Source organism: Ahaetulla prasina, chromosome 7 (assembly GCF_028640845.1).
Source record: "Ahaetulla prasina isolate Xishuangbanna chromosome 7, ASM2864084v1, whole genome shotgun sequence".
In the NCBI taxonomy this organism is placed as follows: Eukaryota; Metazoa; Chordata; class Lepidosauria; order Squamata; family Colubridae; genus Ahaetulla; species Ahaetulla prasina.
The window spans coordinates 96,290,776-96,314,555 of NC_080545.1; the positions used below are offsets into that span (position 1 = coordinate 96,290,776).

The 23,780-nt window shown below is 44.5% G+C and overlaps 1 protein-coding gene across 5 annotated transcripts in view; it reads right to left on the reverse strand.

Annotated features, from left to right (window-relative positions):
* Nucleotides 1-23,780, reverse strand: part of PFKFB3 (6-phosphofructo-2-kinase/fructose-2,6-biphosphatase 3) — a 94,860-nt gene that overhangs the window by 27,540 nt on the left and 43,540 nt on the right. For 2 of the 5 annotated variants that reach the window (XM_058190847.1, XM_058190846.1), the window contains exon 2: nt 1,830-1,955. In XM_058190847.1, coding sequence (XP_058046830.1) covers nt 1,830-1,955 — 126 coding nt within the window. Of the gene's footprint in view, nt 1-425; nt 523-1,829; nt 1,956-12,647; nt 12,827-23,780 lie in introns of those variants that run through there. The other 3 variants (XM_058190851.1, XM_058190848.1, XM_058190850.1) reach the window with 3 other exon arrangements.

Sequence of the window (23,780 nt, forward strand, 5' to 3'; positions counted from 1 at the left end):
AGGAAAAAAGAAAGAGAGGGAGAGGGAGGGAGGGAGAGAAGAAAGGACAGGAAGCAAAGGAAGGAAGGAAAGGAAGGAGAAGGGAAAGGAAAGGAAGAAGAGAGAGGGAAAGAAAGAGGGGGAAAGAAAGAGAGAGAAAGGAAAGAAAAGAGAGAGGAAAAGGAAATGGAATGAAGGAAGGAAAAAAGAGAGGGAGGGAGCGAAGAAAGGAGAGGAAAGGAAGGGAAGGGAAAGAAAGAGAAGGGAGAGAAGAAAGGAAAGGAAAGGAAAGGAAAGGAGGGAGGGGAAGGAAAGAAGGAAGGAGGAAAGAAAGAAAGAAAGAAAGAAAGAAAGAAAGAAAGAAAGAAAGAAAGAAAGAAAGAAAGAAAGAAAGAAAGAAAGAAAGAAAGAAAGAGAAAACCAACTCAAGGAAACTTGAGACTTACTTGCGGACTTTCATGGCCTCCTCATTGTCAGGACGAAAAAAATTGTAAGAGCTGTAATGTTTCACAGCCTCCCGGCGATACTCGCCCACGTTAAACACTGCAAAGCAGATGAAGACGTCAATCAAGCTTTTTATAAAAAGTGTTTCTTTTTTTTTAAAAAAAAAAACCTTTTGCGCCCTCTTCAGAATTCCTGGTGGTTCTCCATCCAGATTTGATCCTGCCTGGTTCCAGAGACCACCCAGTCCTGCTAGATGCTGCAGCCAAGCTGGGCTCATGGTTTATACACCACAGGATCCACTCTTGGACATTAAGAGCACCCCACTTCAATAACTGTCTCCACACAAATTCCATACATATACAGGTAGTCCTCGACTTACAACTGTTCGCTTAGGGACTGTTAAAAATTGAAAATTGAAATGGAACTGGGGAAAAAGTCCCTTATGACTGTTTTTCACACTTACCGACCATTGCAAGATCCCCATAATCACACGATCGAAATTCGGACGCTTGGGAACTGACTCACATTTATGACGGTTGCCGTGCCCGGGGGTCAGGTGATTCCCCCTTTTGTGACCTTCCAACAAACTAAGCCACTGGGGAAGCCAGTGTTGTGGTCGGAGCTGGCAACAGAGTCGGACAGCGATGAGGCTGAGGTGGAGCCAGGGCCATCGGGGAGTGAGGTACGGACTCCAGAGCCTCCAGAGACTGATAGTAGTGAGGCAGAGGAACAGGAGGAGCCTGTTCCTAATGCACGCAAGAGAAGAGCTGCCAGAAGGCAAGAGCAGCTCAAGCAGAGAGGACAACTCGGGAGTAAGGCCAAGAGATGATTGGCCCCTCCCATAAGGCTTAAAACAGACCAGCAACGGCGTTTGAGCTTTGCCGGAAAACAACACTGTAGCTGCGTCTTCTGCTCTGTCTTCTGCTTCGTCTACGTCTTTGTTTTTGTGGCTTCTGGATGTTTGCCAGGAAGGGCCTTTGGCAGTTTGCCTAAGGTTTATGAGATAACTGAGGAATTTTTGTTGGGAGGCATTTGTTTTACTTTGAGTTGAACGACGCTGGAAATGAAGTAATTCCCAGCTGTTCGAATAAAGTTTGTTTTTCCACGGACTAAGTTTATTACTGCCTACTTGGGTCTGGGTCACAACAGTCCGATTCACTTAACAACCGTGTTACTTAGCTAATAATAGCAGTGATTCACTTAACAACTGCAGCGAAATTTAGGTCGTAAAATGGGGCAAAACACCCCGATTGCCTCACTTAAGAATGGAAATGTTGAGCTCAACGGCGGCCAATAACTTGAGGACTTACCCGTATCACCTCAGGTTGAAGGCCTCAAACCTGACGCTCGCAAGCATTTTGATTTCATACCACCCATTAAAAAAAACCATTCGCCTGAGAGCTCACCTTTCGTCGGCACGCCAATCCAGTTGAGGTAGCGGGTGAGTTTTTTGGAAATGTAGGTTTTCCCGCGAGCCGGCAGTCCAACCATCACAATTACAGTGGGGGAATTGGTGAGCTGCGGACCACATACTGCAGGAAGAAAGGCAGAAAGAAAGAAAGAAAAAAGATAGTTAAAAAACTTTTTTAGGAAGAGATGGGTTTGATATTCCACATTCATGTCAAATATATACATAGGAGTGGTGCGGTGACCTAGAGGTGGAGCTCTCGCTTCACAATTACGCGGCTGCAAGTTCGATCCTAGGTAGAGGCAGGTATTTCTCTCTCTGGGCATAATAAGGATATAACTGCTGAACAAAACTCCTCATTGGCGACAAGAAGGGCATCCGGCCATTACACACTCTGCTAGCTCCATTCAGTTGCCCAGACTTCATCCCACAAGGGATTATGGGGTCGCTATAAGATGATGATGGTGAATGTTGAACATATACATACCCAAATTAAATAGCCAAAAAAGAAAAAAGAAAAAAAGAGGCAATCCAGGAACTTTGGGGAGCCAAAATCTAAGAGGCTCACTTGCAAATGGACAAGGCTACTACTAAAAATCCATTTGTTCATCTTGGTGAACGGCTGTAAACACACCAGTTTCTCAGCCTCAGTCTTCCTTATCCACAGAATGGGGCTAATGTCACAAATATCACATTCCAGGTTGATAAACACCAAGCACCAAGATCTGGCAAAATGCCTTAGGGGAGAAGACGGGCAAAGGACAAATTTAATAAAAATAAATAAAAGGCACATGGGTGAGTTACCATCAAGGAAGGACTTACATTTAACCACACAAATCACGGGATTCCCCAATTTTAACCTTTTCCCCTCTCCTAATCAAATTCCCTCCACTTGGTCAAAATCAGGGTTTTTATGCAAAATACTGTTTTGCGGCCCAGAGAATCTTGATCCGAGAGGCTTGGTCAAGGAAGCTGGTCAAACCACATCCTTTCCTCCTCCCTCTCTTTGAAATGCGACAAACCACAATGCACCTCGCGATAAACCATACATCCAGAAATGCCTGGATATCTTATCATTTTTATCCACAAGGTTAAGTTTTTTTTCTCTTCAGGCTTCAGCATCGCAAAGCTGAGACGATCGTCCTAAAATTATCTTTCCTGGCATGATGCGTTGGACTACAACTCCCATCAAGCTCAGCCAGGAGGGCTGTTGTAATATGCCAGCAATCAAGGCGGCTTAGACCAAGAATCTCCAAACTTGGCAACTTTAAGACTTGTGGACTTCAACTCCCAGAATTCCCTAGCCAGCAAAGTCTTAAAGTTGTCTGGCTAGGGAAGTCTGGGAGTTGAAGTCCACAAGTCTTAAAAGTTTCCTGACTAGGGAATTCTAGGAGTTGAAGTCCACAAGTCTTAACATTGCTTGGCTAGGGAATTCTGGGAGTTGAGGTCCACAAGTCTTAAAGTTGCCATGTTTGGAGACCCCCGGCCGAGACTCGTCTTAAAATATTCTTGGGATCTCTAAAGCACCGCACAACAAACTCACATGGCATTTAAGGACCCACCCCATAATTCTCTAGACCACTGGACTTAAAAACTGATCTTCTAAGAAAAGTTAAGATTTTTTAAAAATATTTTGGTTAAAAAAAACAAAACAGTAACTTGCAATTAAATCTTATCCCGACTACTGTAACTCACTGTCTTATAAATCTAGATTAATGGCTTTGCTAAACCCAGAACTGCCTTCCAATCGAAGGTGCCTTACATTCTCACTCCATCCAAATGCTTCTGTGTGCAGTTCAGCCATCCATTCTGAAAAATATAGCATTTTGGCTCCTGTTTCTTGAATGACAATCTGAATATGTCAAGACTGCTAAACATGTTCATTGCTGTCAGATATTTGACCCGGCAACAGCAAAGCGAAGCTGAACCACACAAGGCAGGCAGGACTGCACAATTTGCTTCCATGCATCACCCTAAATCCATAATGTGCTTTATAAACCACGATTCATGGCTTGCAGTAAATTCTGTCGCAGACCTAACAAACCTGGCGGGGCAAGAAACAGTGTGAAAAGGAGCAACAGGAATGAGTATTCCTCGCACAGCTGCATCTAAAGCTTTAAAAGATCAGGAATGGCATCTACTATTCTTGAATCAACACTATAAATATTGTTGGGATTAGTATAATAAATAACACGAAAAGTGAATGGAATGGAACCCCATTTTCCACATGGTGATCAAAGGCTACACTACTAAGAACTGGTGAATAATTTATCAGTGGCAAAACAATAGTAAATAAACAGTGTTATTTATATCAAGACTTTCTACTTTTAAAGTTGCCAAGGTTGGAGACCCCTGATTTAAAGTGCCAAGTAGAAAGTAGAAATTCCCAGAGTTCTGGGAGTTGAAGTCCACAAGTCTTAAAGTTGCCAAGGTTGGAGACCCCTGCTTTAAATAATTTCAAGACAAGGTATATGCACATTTAGCTTCAGTCTCCAAGATAAGAACATTTTCTTCCATTTAGCAAGAAACCTGCTGCAAGCAGTAGGAGATTTGCCTGGAATTTGAATAAAACCTGAATATGTGTAGGTTTTAAACTCGCTGGACTTTTGCTCCTTCCAAAACGCAGCTATTTTGCAAACCAGCAGTTGGGCCAAGCAAAGGAGCAGCTTTATTTCGGAGCAAATCCTTTTATTAACAAGGTTAGGAAGAAAAAACAAAACAAAACCCTGAAAGCATCCAAAACCGCTGGTTTCACAGGAAGCATCTTTGATCTTTGCATCAAATGTAATTAAAAAAAAACAACCTGAGTGAAATGTATTTTGTCCTCTCTACAGCAGATTATGAAATTTCAGAGGTAGATAAACCCCGCTAACGTAGTGGATTAAAACACCCTAAAACTTTACACCCTACAAAGGAGACAAGAGAAAATATCACCATTTTTTAAAATTTCTTTTTGTCACAACAGTATACACAAACAATTGTCATAGATAAAACAACATATCTTGAAGAAAATATATATATATATATAAGTAAAAAAATATGCATCAACTATATTAATTTGATATAATGAAGGGAACAATAGGACAGGAACGGTAGGCACGTTTGTGCGCTTATGCACGCCCCTTATAGTCCTCTTAGGAATGGGGTGAGGTCAATAGTAGACAGTTTTTGGTTGAAGATTTTGGGATTTTGAGTAGAGACTATGGAGTCAGGTAATGAGTTCCAAGCATTAACAACTCTGTTACAGAAGTCATATTTTCTGCAATCAAGTTTGAAGCGGTTGACATTTAGCTTGAATCTATTTTTTGCTCTTGTAATATTGCGATTGAAGCTGAAGTAGATTTGAGAGATCGTTTTATATATATATATATATATATATATATATATATATATAAACATTTGAAGACATTATTGTGATTGCTCAACTCAGGAAGATAAAAGGATGCATCTATGCATTAGAAACCGTGTGATGCTTTCGCCCAACCCTGCGTGCCGAGAAACACGCATCTACTTTTCCCTAACTCCATCCTCAGCCAGTCCTAACGTAGCTTACTACGTGGTGGACGTGCCATCTGGCAGAAAACAAATGGATCGCCCTTCGGAATCCTAGCCGAAGCATCATTTTGCAGCTCGGGGCCCACCTCTTCCCTGGAGGAGGAGTCAGGGTTTTAGGAGGTGGCATGCAAACTCACAACTCCCGGCATCCAAAGGCATCCAAGGCCAGCTTCGTGTGTGTGTGTGTGTGTGTGTGTGTGTGTGTGTGTGTGTGTGTGTGTGTGTATGCGCGTGCTTGGAAAAGAAGAGAAGCCGGCAGCACCGCCCCATTGTGGGTTTTCCCTGCAATTTGCATTAGCCATGCACACAAACTGCACGCACACCAAGGCAGCTATTTGCATCCAAGATAATAGCTATTTGCAACTCCCCCCCATTTTTTTTAATATATATATATATATTTAAAGCAGCAAGATATGTGTTCCTCCTGCAAAGCTGAGTAGAATTTGCTTAGCTGGCTACCCATTCAGGAAAAAAAAAAATCAAACCCAGAGAACTGAAATACACAAAGAAGCATCAGGATAGATCCTGGAAAGATGATTTAAAAACACAAAAGAAAGGATTTCCTTTGTGATTAAGCCTCAGGGCTAAGTATCTGATACAGCCCCAATTTGCAAAAAAATATTGGTGAGATCGGCTACAGATTTAACAAAACCCTCCAGAGAAAAAAAGGACTTTTTTTTGGCATTCTGAGAGAAACAATAGCACTTCTACAAGGGATCTGAGATTTTTTTTAAAAAATAACTTGCTTTCATGGTGGTTTTGAATGCCTAATGAATCTGATGAAAGACTCTAGTTAGAAAACTCATTCTTTTAAAATAAAGTCTCTACAATCTTCAGTTCTTCTACTTTTCCTTCTGTTCTCAAGAATCTTGGGTTTTTTTGGTACCCAAAACCCACTTACAAAGAGATTATCTGAGTAGCTCAAGGCAATTTTTTATAAAGAAGGCGGTAGAGGAGGAGGAGGAGGAGAAGAAGAGAAGGAAGAAGAAGAAGAAGAAGGAGAAGAAGAAGAAGAAGAAGAAGAAGAAGAAGAACAACAACAACAACAACAACAACAAACAACGACAATGTGCTACGACTACTAATACATGTTAAGGTTGATATTTAAATAAACTCAGTTGGGATTTTTCTCTGTCGCTTTGCAAAAGTCATGGCTCAAACTGTGTTCACACAACATATTAAGCCAATATCAGATAAATGCATTACTTTTATCAAAATGACCTGACACGTAAAGCAAAAGACAACAATCGTTAAAAAAAAAAAGGCAAACGCAAAAAAAACAACCACTTTAAACTTCAGAGAGTTTTCAGAAGAAGCCAGACTTATCAAAGATAAACCAACTTCCGCATATTTCAGAAGGCTGGATTAGAAGACGTTTGTGGTCCCATCTTAACTCCACAATTCTCCACTCAATGGCCCTAAATTGACACCTCCTAAAAGGGAAGAGAGGATCTGAGCCACAAAAGAATTCACACCCTTTAGATAACACACAATACAACCAGGAATCTCCTTGGCCTGTCCAATTGCTATCTCTTAATTCTACTGCCTTTGCAGAAAATAGGCATAAAACTATTATGTTGTGTTCACCGAAAAGCAGTTTTTTTCTTATGGAAGGTGGTAGAGAAGAGTACGGTATTAGGATTAAACAGATCCCGGAATACCATCTTGGTGTATTTTGTCGGGATGAAGAAATTATGCTTTTTTGTAGCAAAAGACTGAAAATTGATTTTTAAAAAAACACACCAACCCAGGTACTTCTAAAGCCCAGTTTGACACACTTCTCAATAAATAAAATGTGCTTCATACAATAAACCGTTGTTCTCTTAATGAACACAACTATGATAATTTACAAAATTAGCAAATCCATAAATGAAGTCCATTCTAGCTAGTTGGGACCAGATTTCTGGAAATCTATCAGTCTTTTCAAGTCTTTGATAAATGACAAAACTCCCAAGATTCCTTCCAAGCATAATAGGAGAAAGATCCATAGGGATTCCCCTGGCAGTTTTCTTTTAGCACATCTTTTCACCAAAAATTCAGAGGAAGAGGGGAACAAAGGAGAATTTACGACCCATTATTTCTTCTTTGCCTTCCCTGAGTCACCGCAGAAATATTTTCAAGAGACTGGAAAGATTTGCAAAGGTGTTTTTACTTTCCCCATCAAAGACTATCCAAAGTTAACTCAAGAAGTTGGCTCCAATCAACAGTTTGCATCATTCCAACAAGTAATTCCCCCCCCCCCCGCCTCCCACACACACACACAAAATTGTGAGTCAAGATAAGATACTGGGCAGAACTGCTGGTGACATCTGCCTCTCCCTTGGTGGCCTTTAAGGACAATAAAGGGAAGGAGGAAATGGAGAAATAAATGGATTAACACAATGTTAAGTACCGTTTCCCTGCTCAGGTACGTATTAGGACAGGAAACCAAAAGCAAAATCCTGGAAACGCAATTAAAGACAACATTATAATAAAATTTGTATTAGGGCCTGTTGCATCTCATCCCTGCTCTTTTTTTAAAAAAAGTTGGAAGTGGATAGTGGATAGAAGAGAATTTATCTTTAGCTCAGGGTTGAACTGTGTAGGGTCCTTGGTGCTCTCTGAGTTGGGTTGTTTCCTTGCAGCTGTTACAATACCAAACTAGGTAATATCAACAGTGCTAGACGGATGATGCACTGATTATGTTACCCAGTTTGGTCATGAAACGTCTGCAAGAAAACAATCAGTTCCAATGATCCCACCCCACCGTTTTCCTCCTCCTCCTCCTCCCCTTTTCCTCCACCCAGAAACCCTACTCTCTTCTAGAACTGATGATGTTACCTAGTTTGGTTCGTGAAACATTTTTCACTCCCTTCTAGCATTGATGATGTTACCTAGTTTGGTAGCAAAACATCTGCAGACAGCAAACAACCAAACTTAGAGAGCACCAAGGACCTCACAGCTGTTAATTCTTAACGACTGCATAGATATTTTTTTCCACGACGCTCTATCCCCGTTGTTGGTCTTTCAACAACAACAAACTTGACAAAACTTTTAGGGTGGCATCAGGTTTGGGGCCAGCCCAACGCACTGCATCTAGTTACGTTTCAAGGCACTGTGTGAAAACAGGAGCCAAGTTCACAACTGTTTGGATAAAAGTTGATGAAAAAGGCTGGGCTGCTTGGTTCGAGACAAACACGACTTTCACACTGAGCGAACTAAGAGTTCCTGGGAGGTGCCTTCATCGCAGCTGCTTCACTTTCCAGTCCTGAGTCACCTGGCGGGACCGGCTCCTGATGGTAGACAGGCGGCTTTCGAGGATCGCAGCTGCAACCCAGCCTTTCATCAGTAGGAATGTGCAGCTATACACATCCACACAACTTGGTGGCCCGTCCAAACGGGTACTTACGTAATTAGTTAACCCACACACAAGGGATACACACAAACGCACAGTAACGTACATATACATGCATAGACACATATATACATACATACACACATATACATACATATACACACATACACACACATACATACACACACACATATACATATATACATATAGATACATATGTAGGTCTTTGGTTATTCGGGTTTTCTCCCGCGTAAAATTGGAAGTGTCTGAAGCATGAAGCTGAAGCCTGAAGATGACGAATGAGACTTCGTCGAAACGTCGGCAAGACACTTCCAATTTTACGCGGGAGAAAACCCGAATAACCAAAGACCTACATACAAACACCCCGCGAAAACCTCAGAAAACACACATACATATATACATACATACACACACAAACATGTAGACACACGTAGACACACACATATACACACACACATATAGTACCGTACATATACATGCATACACACACACTTATACTCACACATACATACATAAACACACACACTCATATACTCACACATACATACAGACATACACATATATTATATATACACATACATACATACGTTTATACGTCAAATCCAAGAAGTGAATATACTTTCTGCATAATATAAGATTATAGCAAGTCCTTGACTTAACATTTGTTTAGTGACTGTTCAAAGTTACACCACCGAAAAAAAGGGACTTATCGTTTTTCCACACTTAACGACCGTTGCAGCCTCCCCATGGTCAGCCTCCACATGGTCACGCGATCAAAATTCCAGACGCTCGGCAACTGGCATGGACTTAGGACGGTTGCAGTTCTCCGGGGTCACCGGATCCCCTTTTGCGACCTTCTGACAAGCAAAATCAACTAGGAAGCCAGATTTCACGTTAACAACTGTGTTACTAGCTCAACAACTTGCAGCGATTCACTTAAAAAACTGTGGCAAGAAAAGCCATAAAACGGGGCAAAACTTGCTTAACGAGTGACTTGCTTAGCAACAGAAATTTGGGGCTCAGCTGGGGTCGTAAATTGAGGACTAACCGTATATGGCAATCTTCCAGAATATGAAATACTGCAAAAAAATTTTTTATCGTAGTTCTCCTCTGTAGATAAAAATCTGGGCAAAGGTAGGATAAATTAAGCCATGTCAGCTGAGCATCTGTGTCCTTTAATCGGCGCTCCACAGTGCAGGACCGTAGCCAAGTGTAATCTAATCCTTCTCGTACCTTTCACCACAGCTTGGATCCAAGAAAATAAATAAGTGGCCCTTATCACCCGACAGCAAAGGTTCATTTATACCTGGCTCACCTTCACGGCAGCCAAGAGGTTCTTAAAAAGGCACAGGGGCTGGGCCAAAACTGCAGAAAAAGAGGCAACCCAAATCACAAAGCAATCACTGGAGGGGTTCTAATCTGTGTTACCCTCTTCTCAACAAGTAGTTTCTTGATTTAAAAACGGTTCGTTTAGTGACCAGAGTTACAACCATACTGGAAAAAGTGAAAATTTCGATGCTTATGCCCATTGCAACGCTCCCCCCCCCCAATAATTAGCGATCCGAATTGCAGCTTCCTGGGATCACGTGATCCGGCATTTGTACTCTTCACCAACTGTGTGAATCGCTTAACAACTGCAGCAATCTGCTTAAACCACCACGAAGGCAAAAAGGTCTTCAAACGAGGACTACTTGTAGTTAAGGGGCTCGCAATCAAATCGAGCGGGGCAGACGTGGGGAAGGGGCATCGAAGCAGGGCAACTTACCCTTCTCCCCGCTCTTGCAGGCTTGCAGGGCATCCTCCCAATTGGACCACCCCAGAGACCCCTGGCACTTCCCCCAGCGTACTTTTCTCTTCTTGGGAAGAGAAACCGCCAGACGGGACAGAATTTGGGTGGGTGGTCCCTCCTCCACAGCTGCAGCGGTTCGCTCCATCTGAAAGGGGCGACCCAAAGGGGCGACGGCCACAACTGCACCCAGAAGCGGACCAGAAGCGCTTCCTTTGGCGCTCTCTGAACCCGAGTGGTTTTCTTGCAGATGTTTCATAAACCCAAACTAGTCCCATCACTTAGCACTGATGATGTTACCTAGTTAGCTCATGAAACGTCTCCAAGGAGACCACCAAGCTCAGAGAGCACCAAGGAACCCACTGTTCTTCTCTGCGCCTTTTTCCTCCTTCTCTCACTTCTTTCCTGCCTTCTTTCTTCCTCTTTTCCTTCTCCTTCACTCCTTAAATCATATTCCCTCCTCACACTGATGGTGTTACCTAGTTGGGACATGAAACATCTGCAAGAAAACCACCAAGCTCAGAGAACACCAAGGACTCCACAGTTCCTCTTCTTCTTCTCACTTTCTTTCTCCTTTTTCTTCTTCCCCTTCATTCCTTCTCCTTCTTCCTTCCTCTCCTTCTCGTCCCCTTTTCTTCCTTAAACCATATTCCCTCCCAACACTGATGGCGGTACCTAGTTAGGTCATGAAACATCGACAAGAAAACCACCAAGCTGAGAGAGCATCAAAGGACCCCACAGTTCTTTCTCTTCTCCTCCGTCCCCTTCATTCCTTCTTCCTTCCTCTCCTCTTCCTTAAACCATATTCCCTAATACTGATGGCGGTACCTAGTTGGGTCACGAAACATTTACAAGCAAATCACAAAGCTCAGACAGAGAACACCAAGGGCCCCATAATTCTTCTTCTCACTTTCTTTCTCCTTTTTCCTTCTTCCCCTTCATTCCTTCTCCTTCTTCCTTCCTCTTCTTCTCGTCCCCTTCTCTTCCTTAAACCATATTCCCTCCCAACACTGATGGCGGTACATAGCTGGGCCACAAAACGCCTGCAAGGAAACCACCAAGCTCGGAGCCCGCAGAGGGACACCCCCCCCTCATTTTCAACCCGGAGATTCGGCTTTTCTTAAAAGGGCTCCAGCGCGAGGGGCTTGGGAGGGAGGGCACCGGTTGGGGAAGCCCTGGGGGTGAAGAGCAGCCGCCTGCACTGCCCCCCCTTCCACCCCGCGTGCGGCAGAGAGGGTTGGCGACGACCCGCCCTTCCCTCCGCCATGCGCTGCGTGCCATGCCCGGCATCATCGCTACCACCACCACCAGCCATCCATGCAACTAACCAACCAGCGCTCTGCAGCTGGGATGGTGGAGAGACTGCCTGACCCGCCTGGGCTGGCATGCAAAGCCCGGCAGAAATAGAATAGAATAGAATAAAAAAAAATTTTTATCGGCCAAGTGTGATCGGACACACAAGGAATTTGTCTTTGGTGCATCTGCTCTCAGTGTGCATAAAAGATACCTTCATCAAAGTACAACACTTAATGATAGTGTGATGATGATGATGAAGATGCGGTGGCGGCGATTACAGAGCTCTTGCAACGGGGGAAAAAAAAATTAAAACCAAGCAAGCACGCTTCGGGCTTGCAACAAGCAGCAGCAAAGCGCTAAAAAAAAAAAAAAAGAAGAGCGGAAAAAAAAAAGAAAGGAAGCGGCCGCTGGAGACGCTGCAGCGGCATCCGAGCCGCTGCCGTTGCATCGTCCGCTCCGCGCTGGGCATCGCCGCGCCCTGAGAATGATGCCCGGATCCCCGCTTGGATCTCCCGCCCTCGGAAGATCGGCCTCCTCGCCCACCCACCCATCGGCTCTCCTTTTTTTTTTTCCCCCCCCGGGGATCGGCGTTTATTCCCGGCAATCAACGCCCGCCCACCCACCCACTCCCGGCTTTGCATTTTGTCCCCTTCCCCACTCCAGCATTTTTTTCTCCCCGGCTTGGCTTGGTTGCAAACCCGGGCATCTTTTTCTCCATCTCTCTCGCTCTCTTTTTTTTGTGTGCAACCATCGCTGCGGCCAAACCCGGCATGGGACCCTCCCCTCCTTTCCTCCCACCCACCCACCCATCCTTTTTTACTCACATCGGCGCGGCAACGTGGGGTGATTGTCAGGCGGCAGCCAAATCTTCTGGATCCGGCTCTGCGTCAACTCCATGGGCATCTTGGCGAGCCAGGTGTCGGCGCGCTCCGACTCCACCTTCGTTGCGGATGCGGGGCGAGGGAGGGATGGAGGGAGGGGCGCGCGCACACAAAAAAAAGGGGAGGGGGCGATCGGTTTGGGTTTGGGGGTTTGCTTTTTTGGGGGGGGGTTCCCCCAGTCCGCTTTTCCTTTCCTTTTTTTTTTTTCTTGCAAGAAGTGAAGAGGGGGGGGGGGCTGAGCGAGCAGAGGGGAAGCCGGCCGGGCGAAGGAGGCGATCTCCCCACCGCCCCAAAGCGACCCTCTTAAAATAATCCGGGATGCTCAACCACTTTGCCCCGCTCGGGCCAAAAGGAAGGCGGCTTCGATCCCTTGACCGGGATGGGGAGGAAAAAAAAAAAGAAATAACGCCTCGATGCCGGGCTCCGATCGGACCTTGAGTGCAAAGCGGGCGGAGAGCGGCGTGGCTGGAGAAATGAAGCGCGGCCGCCCCTGCGCTGCTTTTTCTATCCGCCGGCCGGCACTGTGACGTCACGGGGATGGCCCCGCCCTGGCTGCTGCTGCTGCTGCTGCTCCTCCTCCTCCTCCCATGGCCCCCCTCCCCTCCGCAACCGCTGGGCGGGGCGGAGGGATTCTTTCGTTTCCCGCTGCTGCCCCCGCCAGGCGCCTGGCTGAAGGGAGGGGCTCCCCCCCTCTCTCTCCCCCCCTTCTTTCTTTCTCTCTCTCCTTTCTCTTTCTTTCTTTCTCTTTTTTTCTTTCTTTCTTTCTCTCTCTTTTGCTCTGTTTCTTCTTTCTCTCCCTCCCTCCTTTTCTCTTTTCCCTCTCTTCCTCTCTTCCTCTTTCTCTTCCCCTTTCTTTCTCTCCTTTTCTTTTTCTTTCTTTCTTCTCTCTCTCTTCTTCCTCTTTTGCTTGTTTCTTCTTCCTTCTTTCTCTCTCTCTTCCTCTCCTTTTCTTTCTCTCTTCCTCTTTTCTCTTCTCTTTCTCCTTTCTCTTTCTCTCTCTTTCTTCCTTCCTCTTTTGCTCTGTTTCTTCTTCTTTCTCTCTCTCTCTTCTTTCTCTCCTTTCTCTTTTCTCTCTCTTCCTCTTTTTCTGTCTCTTCCTTCCTCTCTTTCTCTCTTCCCCCTTTCTTTCTCTCCTTTCTCTTTTTTTCTTTCTTTCTTTCTCTCTCTCTCTCTCTTTCTTCCTCTTTTGCTTGTTTCTTCTTCCTTCTTTCTCTCTCTCTTCCTCTCCTTTCTCTTTCTCTCTCTTCCTCTTTTCTGTCTCTTCCTTCCTCTCTTTCTCTCTTTCCCTTTCTTTCTCTCCTTTCTCTCTTCTTTCTCTTTCTCTCTCCTTTCTTCTCTCTCTCTCTCTTCCTTCCACTGTCTCCCTCCTTTTCTCTTTCTCTTTTCTCTCTTCCTCCTTTTCTCTTTCTCTTCCTACCTCTTTTTCTCTCTTTCTCTCTTCCTTCCTTTTTCTCTCTCTCTCCTTCCTCTTTTCTTTCTCCTCTCTTCCTTCTTTCTCTTTCTCTTTTCCTTCCTCTCTCACTTCCTCCTTCTCTTTCTTTCTCTCTCTTTTCCTTCCTTTTTCTCTCTCCCCCTCCTTTTCTTTTTCTCTTTTTCTTCCTTCCTCTCTCTCTTCCTCCTTCTCTTTCTCTTCCTTCCTTTTTCTCTCTCTCTTCCTTCCTGTTTTTCTCTTTCTCTCCTCCTTCCGTTTTCTCTCTCTCTCCCTTCCTTTCTCTTTTTCTCTTTCTCTCTCTCCCTTCTTCTCTCTCTCTCTCTCTCTCTTCCTCCTTCTCTTTCTCTCTCTTCCTCTCTTTTTTTCTCTCTTTCTCCCCCCCTCCTCAGAAATCAGGGACCATCCTTATTTATTTATTTTATTTATTTATTTATTAAACTTTTATACCGCCCTTCTCCCGAGGGACTCAGGGCGGTGTACAGCCAAGATAAAAAACAATAAATATACACAGTTAAAAATCAATTTAAAATACCTATTCAATAGTGGCCGAATTAAAACCGTCGAATTGACCAACCTAAAATACCCCATATAAAATTACAGAAAATATAAAAAATTTAAAATTTTAAAATTTAGAAATTTAAAAAATCTAAAAAATCAGTCCAGTCCCGCTTGGATGAATAAATAAGTTTTTAATTCCCGACAAAAGGTCCGAAGGTCAGATATTTGGCGCAAACCGGGGGGGAAGGTCATTCCAGAGAGTAGGAGCTCCAACAGAGAAGGCCCTTCCCCTGGGGGCCGCCAGCCGGCATTGCTTGGCGGACGGCACCCTGAGAAGACCCTCTCTGTGAGAGCGTACGGGTCGATGGGAGGCATAAGGTAACAGCAGGCGGTCCCGTAAGTACCCAGGCCCTAAGCCATGGAGCGCTTTAAAGGTGGTAACCAGAACCTTGAAGCGCACCCGGAAGACCACAGGTAGCCAGTGCAGACTGCGCAGGAGTGGTGTTACCCGGGAGCAACGTGGTGCTCCCTCAATCACCCGCGCAGCTGCATTCTGGACTAGCTGAAGTCTCCGGGTGCACCTCAGGGGTAGCCCCATGTAGAGAGCATTGCAATAATCCAGGCGAGAAGTGACGAGAGCATGAGTGACCGTGCATAAGGCATCCCGGTCAAGAAAGGGGCGCATCCTCCCCAGCTTGAATTCTCTCAGAAAGTCTACAGTACTATATGGCATTCTAGAATAATGCCACATAACCTCCTTTCTGGCCAGGCTAAGAAGCCGGTTTTTGATCCATTCTCCACAAACTAGTAGTCCTCGACTTACAACAGTTCATTTAGTGACTATTCAAAGTTACCAAGGCACCGAAAAAAAGGATTTATGACCATTTTCCACACTTACGACTGTTGCAGCATCCCCCCCCCCTGTGGCCACGTGATCAAAGTCCAGATGCTTGGCTGGTGGGTTCATATTTACGACGGTCGCAGTGTTCCTGGGGTCACGTGATCCCCTTTTGCGACCTTCTGACAAGCAGAGTCAATGGGTGGGGGGGAAGAAAACCGGATTCACTTAACAACCATGTGACTAAATGATTCACTTAACAACTGTGGCAAGAAAAGTCGTAAAAAGGGTAAAGCTCAAATGTTTCGCTTAGCAACGTAAATTTTGGGCTCCATCGTGGTCGTAACTCGAGGACTACCTGTATTGCAAACGGAACACGCTGCAAGATCTTAGGGATCCCAAGAAGCTGCCTTAGAGCAAGGGTCCTGGAGTGGCTCAGGCTGTAAGATAGCCTGTTATTAAAACACAGCTGCCTGCAATTACTGCAGGTTCGAGTCCCACCAGGCCCAAGGTTGACTCAGCCTTCCATCCTTTATAAGGTAGGTAAAATGAGGACCCAGATTGTTGGAGGGGCAATAAGTTGACTTTGTAAATATACAAATAGAATGAGACTATTGCCTTATACACTGTAAGCCGCCCTGAGTCTTCGGAAAAGGGTGGGATATAAATGTAAATAAATAAAAAAAAGTCACTTCCTTTTTCTCTCTTCTGGATTTGGCATTCTCCAGATCTCAAGCCAAACCTGTTTGCGTTACCTGCTGCCTGCTTTTCTTCATCTAGCAGGATAAAGTAGCCCTTGACTTATAACCATTCATTCAACGACCAATTGAAGTTACAAAGGCATTGGAAAAACAACGTATGCCCGGTCCTCACACTTATGACCATCACAGGAGTACATGATCAGAATTGGGATACTTGGCCAACTGCTGAATCCCGGGGCCACCTGATCACCCTTTGCAATCTCATTTTCCCAGAAGCAAAATCACTGGGGGGAAGGTGGGCTCGTTTAGCAACGATGTGATTCACTTAACAACTGCAGTGGTGTGGTTAACAACCCGCGGCAAACAAGGCTGTAAAATCAAGAGGCCACTCGCTTAACAATCTGCCCGTGTTTAGCCCTGGAAATTGCAGTTGTAGATCAATTATGGGCCTCTGGTGGCTCAACAGACTAATGCAGTCTGTTATTAACACAGCTGCTTGCAATTACTGCAAGTTCTAGTCCCACCAGGCCCAAGGTTGACTCAGCCTTCCATCCTTTATAAGGTAGGTAAAATGAGGACCCAGATTGTTGGGGGCAATAAAAGTTGACTTTGTATATAATATACAAATGGATGAAGACTATTGCTTGACATAGTGTAAGCCGCCCTGAGTCTTCAGAGAAGGGCGGGATATAAATTCAAATTTTAAAAAAAAAATGACCTGGGCTGCTGCAAAAGCAGAAATACTGCCATTAAATCAATGTTTCTCCCAATACTGTTCACCTGTCCAGGTCAAGGTGTTTCAGACGTCTTGGCAGGCTCCCCTGGCTGCACATTGCGATTGCATTTATGGATACCAAAAATGCAATAAACTGCATTATAACTTAAAGAACTTTCATGCTTATGTGGTAACCATGAGTCATCTTCTTTTAACGACCTGATAATCCCTTATGGGGTGGAGTCTGGGCAACTGAATGGCGCTAGCAGAGTGTTTATTGGCCGGATGCCCTTCCTGTCGCCAATGCGGAGTTTTGTTTAGCAGATGTCTTGATTTTGTTTAGCAGATGGCTTGATTTTTGACTGGCTTGATTTAAAAAATTTTAATTTGCTTTTACGGGTTTTAGATTTTTGTAAATTTTTATAGGGTGTTACTGTATTTTAAAATTTTTGGCCAATCGAATAAGTTTTTTAAGGGCTTGTTCTTAATATTATATGTACTGTTTTCTTTGTATTTTATTCTGGCTGTGCACCGCCCTGAGTCCTTATTATTATTATTATAGATATTTTCTCATTGTGCCCAGAGAGAGAAATATCTGCCTCTACCTAGGATCGAACTCACAGCCTCCTGAATGTGAAGCAAGAGCTCCACCTCTAAGCCATCACACCACTCCCCCCCCCCCACCATCAATGAAATAAGGAAATTATGAGAAACTTACAGAAATAGGACAGTGCACGTACAGAAGGAATGCATAGACAGTGGCATTTGGGCTAGCATCTTCATTTTATGCCACGAATAGCCAAGTTCACACAGGACGCTATACAGACAGTCCTCAACTTACAATCCTTTGTTTAGTGACCAAAGTTACAACAGCAGTGGGGAAAAAAACTGACTTATGATCGTTGTTCACATTCATGACCATTGCAGCATCCATCCACGTGGTCACGTGATCAAAATTCAGATGTTTTGGCAAACTGGCATGTACGGTATTTATGACCATTTAAGTGTCCTGGGGTCATGTGATCACTTTGCGTCACCTTTCAACCAGCGAAGTCCATGGCAAAGCCAGATTCACTCAACAGGGCCCTCTGGTGGCTCAGACTACTAAGACAGTCTGTTATTAACACAGCTGTTATTAACACAGCTGCTTGCAATTACTGCAGGTTCAAATCCCACCAGGCCCAAGGTTGACTCAGCCTTCCATCCTTTATAAGGTAGGTAAAATGAGGACCCAGATTGTTGGGGGCAATAAAGTTGACTTTGTATATAAATATACAAATAGGATGAAGACTATTGCTAACATAATGTAAGCCGCCCTGAGTCTTCGGAGAAGGGCGGGATATAAATGCAAATTAAAAAAACAACAACGTGCGACTAACTTAACAACGGCAATGATTGACTTGAAGAATTTTGGGCAAGAAAGGCTGTCAAACAGGACAAAATTCACTTAGCTGTCTTGCTTAGCAATGGAAAGTTGGGATTCTGTTGTGGTTATAAGTCGAGGACCATCCGTTCTATAATAGTTTGGCAAACTGCGCGAACAGAGCCAATTGTAGGTTGCAGGCCCACCTCATGGCCCTGGTGCAGGGGTCCGCAAACTTGGCTCTTTTAAGAGTTGTGGACTTCAATTCCCAGAGTTCCTCAGCCAGCTTTGCTGGCTGAGAAACTCTGGGAGTTGAAGTCCACAAGAATAGAATAGAATAGAATTTTATTGGCCAAGTGTGATTGGACACACAAGTAATTTGTCTTGGTGCATATGCTCTCAGTGTACATAAAAGAAGAAGAGAAAAGATACCTTCATCAAGGTACATTTACAACACAATTGATGATCAATATATCAATATAAATCATAAGGATTTGCCAGCAACAAGTTATAGTCATACAGTCATAAGTGGAAAGAGATTGGTGATGGGAACTATGAGACGATTAATAGTAGTGCAGATTCAGTAAACGGTCTGACAGTGTTGATGGAATTAAAAGTCTTAAAAGTCTCAAAAGTCTTAAAAGAGCCAAGTTTACGGACCCCTGCCCTGGTGCGTTGTGAGAACCTGACCAACAATAGCTTATTCAACAAGCTGTGGGTAAACAAATTGGAATTCCACATCATGTGAGCCTGGAAATAGTTCCCTGCCAACACGAATGTTTTCGAGGAAATAAGAACACTGAATTCAGGAAAAGAGATTTCTGTACAAACTATTTTGGACGGAATATAAATTTGAGGGATTTTTGGCTCCGTTAAGTCAAAACTCATCGCTCTCCATAAAGACTGGGGGAGGAAAAAACAAAAAGTCTGAAAAAGCGAACATGGGAAATGGGAGAAGAGAGCAAACAAGATTATTTATTTTTCTCCTTTTAAAAGTCAGTTTTTTATTTATTTTTTTTGCTCGAGAAACTAGAAGAAAAGGGTTGTGGGTTTTCACTGCGAATCAAAAACGAAGGAAATGGTTTTGGAAAGATACACTTAAGAAAAACAAGAGGAAGAGGAGGAAAAAAACCCACATTTTTGGTACTGAAATGCCAGCTGCTTTTGGAAAGTTTATCAGTGCTGCGGATGGCAACCCCCACCTACCCCCGGGGGCCTGGGGAGGGGGGGCTTTCAAGAAACCTGGTGCAACTTTTAGACCAGAAAAATTCCAGGGTGGGAAATTTTCAAGAACTTCCAAGTGATGTCACCATGGCTGGTGGGATCCTAAGATCACCCAGAGAGGTCATCTAATTGGACAGGGAATGCCTGGAGCTAATTCCATATGGGTGAAGTGTCGGTCCAATTTTGCATCTCAAGACACTTGAAACAATCTATTTTTAGAGCTTTGGGGCACAGCGGCAGTGGGGGGGGAGGCGGTGGGAGGGGCGCTTGAGACAGGTTGGGGCAGACAGGAGGCATTCAAGTCACCTGGCTTAGCGAGTGGTTTTCCGGGGTGACGTTTTTGTGCTGGGATTTCAAAACACGAGAGCCAGTTTGGTGCAGCGGTTAAGGCATCGGGCTAGAAATTGGGAGATGGTGAGTTCTAGTCCTGCCTTAGACATCCAAGTCGGCTGGTTGACACTGGGCCAATCACCAGGAGATGGTGAGTTCTAGTTCCGCCTTAGGCATCAAAGTCACCTGGTTGACATTGGGCCAATCATCAGGAGGCATTGCGTTCTAGTCCCGTCTTTGATATCAAAGCCGGCTGGCTGACCATTGGGCCAATCACCAGGAGGTGGTGAGTTCTACTCCCGCCTTAGGCATCAAAGTCACCTGGTTGACATTGGGCCAATAACCAGGAGGCATTGCATTCTAGTCCTGTCTTTGGTATCAAAGCCTGCTGGCTGACCATTGGACCAATCACCAGGAGGCGGTGAGTTCTAGTCCCGCCTTAGGCATCAAAGCTGACTGGCTGACATTGGGCCAATCACCAGGAGGCATTGCATTCTAGTCCTGTCTTTGGTATCAAAGCCGGCTGGCTGACATTGGGCCAATCACCAGGAGACGGTGAGTTCTAGTCCCGCCTTAGACATCAAAGCCAGCTGGTTGACATTGGGCCAATCACCAGGAGGCAGTGAGTTCTAGTCCCGCCTTAGACATCAAAGCCAGCTGGTTGACATTGGGCCAATCACCAGGAGGCAGTGAGTTCTAGTCCCGTCTTTGGTATGAAAGCTGACTGGCTGACATTGGGCCAACCATTAGGAGGCGGTGAGTTCTAGTCCCGCCTTAGACATCAAAGCCAGCTGGGTGACCTTGTGCCAGTCAGTCTCTCTCAGGCCTAGGAAAGAAGGCAAGTGGCAAACCACTTCCCAAAACCTGAAGAGATTTCTCCATGCAGTCATGGACAAATGGAAGGAAGGAAGGAAGGAAGGAAGGAAGGAAGGAAGGAAGGAAGGAAGGAAGGAAGGAAGGAAGGAAGGAAGGAAGGAAGGAAGGATTATTTAATAGTTGTGCTTTCCTATCATAGCAGCTACTAAGACACACACCTTAGCTGGGGCGTCACGTGCTAGGGGTCCTTTCCTGTATCTTTTCCCCAATCTCCCATCATGCCCCCAGTATTTTATCACCCTAGAGCAGGGGTCTGCAAACTTGTCTCTTTTAAGACGTGTGGACTTCAACTCCCAGAGTTCCTCAGCCAGCTTTGCTGGCTGAGGGACTCTGGGAGTTGAAGTCCACACGTCTTAAAAGAGCCAAGTTTGCAGACCCCTGCCCTAGAGCATTCTGGGAAATAAAAACCGGTTGGCGATTAGAAAATGGTGGAACTCCACATACAAAATCTTCAATCCCTGCCATCCTCTCAGACACCGAATACGGCCAAGAACGCAAAAGCTTGCCCGAAATCAGAAAGTTAACCACGTTTCCCGCCAGAACGAAGTGTTATAGCAGTTGGGAGGAAACCCACAACTTCATCTTGCACAATTGACTCGATTGGGAGGATTTCAACACGCTCCTCGGATTGCAGTCTAAAATAATTTCTTGGCAGCGGAGACCCATCTCAGCTTCCCATCTTAAAAAAATACCAAAAACACAGTGTGTGTTGATGGGCTCCGTAGAAAGCATCTAAAGAGCAACAGGACTCAGTCTGTCAGGAAAACAAAAAATCCAGCTGTACATGTCGCATAGCCTAAAGTCCTAGGATTGCGACATGTTGTGTATACTAATACTGTAGTGGGTAAAACGGGGTACGTCTTGTACCCTTTTTCACATACTAAACATACAAAATAGTAGACTTGGAACAAATAGAAACAGAAATAGAAATAGAAATAATAGAAATAGAAATAATAGAAATAGAAATAGAAATAGAAATAGAAATAGAAATAGAAATAGAAATAGTGGAGTGGAGTGGAGTGGAGTGGAGTGGAGTGGAGTGGAGTGGAGTAGAGTAGAGTAGCATAGAATAGAATAGAATAGAATAGAATAGAATAGAATAGAATAGAATAGAATAGAATAGAATAGAATAGAATAGAAAATATGGAATGGAATGGAATGGAATAGAATTGAATAAAATAGCATAAACAGAGTTGGAAGGGACCTTGGAGGTCTTCTAGTCTAACCCACTGCTCAAGCAGGAAACACTATACCATTTCAGACAAATGGTTGACCAATCTCTTCTTAAAAACCATCGGTGATAGAACACCCACAATTTCTGGAGGAAAGTCGTTCCACTGATTAATTGTTCTAACTATCAGGAAATTTCTCCTTAGTTCTAAAGTTGCTTCTCTCCTTGATTAGTTTCCACCTGTTGTTTCTTGTCCTGCCGGCAGGCGCTTTGGAGAATAGCTTGACTCCCTCTTCTTTGGGGCAGCCCCTGAGATACTGGAAGACTGCTATCATGTCTCCCTTAGACTTTCTTTTCATTAAACTAGACACACCCAGTTCCTGCAATCGTTCTTCATATGTTCTAGCCTCCAGTCCCCTAATCCTCTTTGTTGCTCTTCTCTGCACTCTTTCTAGAGTCTCAGCATCTTTTTTACATCGTGGTGACCAAAACCGGATGCAGCATTCCAAGGGTGGCTTTACCAAGGCCTTATAAAAGTGGTATTCACACTTCACGTGATCTTGATTCTATCCCTCTGTTAACATGACCTAGGACTGCCTTTGGCTTATTACTATATTCTGCAGAATTTCTTCTAGTTCCAGTTGGACTACCGGCTCTGAGTGGTGTTTGTCTGGTGAAAATACCCCAGCAGTTAAACCCTTAAGAAGGAAGAGGCCAGCAAAAGAGGAAAGGTTTAAGCTATCAGCTGCTCTCCCCTGTGCCTCTGGCACGTTCCATTCCTCACATTCTCCCCAGCCTGCTTGTCATTCATCTCCAGTTGTAGAGACACACAGACACCCATCAGCGCACAGGCGGCCGTTCTCGGTCTGATCACCATGCAACCATGCGTCCCCCTCATGCGCAGAAGCCGCCTTCGGCTGGGAGTAGCGGACATACCTTGGCAAGGTGTCCAGAAACCTCCTATGACTCACCCAGCAGAGCTCAAAATAAACTGATTTTGCTGGAGCAGCAACACCTTAAGCGGCTTCAGCCAAACAGGAGATTCATCAAATGCCTCCAAGGGTGAAAAAGTGCAAATTAGAAAAACAAACAGGGACAACTCAACCCACCTAGCGTAGATGTTTATGCGATCCTCTGTTTATTTCTGCTGTAAAGAAAGACAGTTTCAATCCTGCCTCTACTATTCTTACTTTTTTCAACTATGTATGTATGTATGTATGTATGTAGATCTTTGGTTATTCGGGTTTTCTCCCACGTAAAATTGGAAGTGTCTTGGCGACGTTTTGACGAAGTCTCATTCGTCATCTTCAGGCTTCAGCTTCGTGCTTCTAGGAGCAATGTGTGATCGCAGCTGTTTCTTCCTTTTAACTGCGTTGAAATGTTGCCAAGACACTTCCAATTTTACGTGGGAGAAAACCCGAATAACCAAAAGACCTACATACAAACACCCGCAAAAACCTCAGAACCGCCCAAATTTCCCTCCTAATTTCCAAATACATTACACCAGCTGAGCCGCGCGATCATCAGAGCCTTTTTTTTTTAACTTTTAAAAGCACTTTTTAACAACCGATTCAACCGAATAGGTTGTAAACAAAACGCTTTTAAAAGTAAAAAAAAAAGATCGCTGCGCCACAGCTGATCACACATCCTCCCCCGCCCCGCACACTGTTCTACTTACCCCATGCCTCCTTTTGGTGTGCACTGCGTGCGTGCGTACACTGCATTTGGTGCTTGGTGAGCACTGCACATGCACGCACGCAGCCAGCAAACTGGTAATAAACCAGTCCAGATTTCACCTCTGGGAGAGTTGAGAAGGAAGGCAAACTCAGACACCAAATACGAGACATAGGAAGCATATCCAGAGTCAGACATAAAGATCTCAAGTGCCTATAGACAAATGCACGAAGTCTGGTGTTGGAAGAAATATC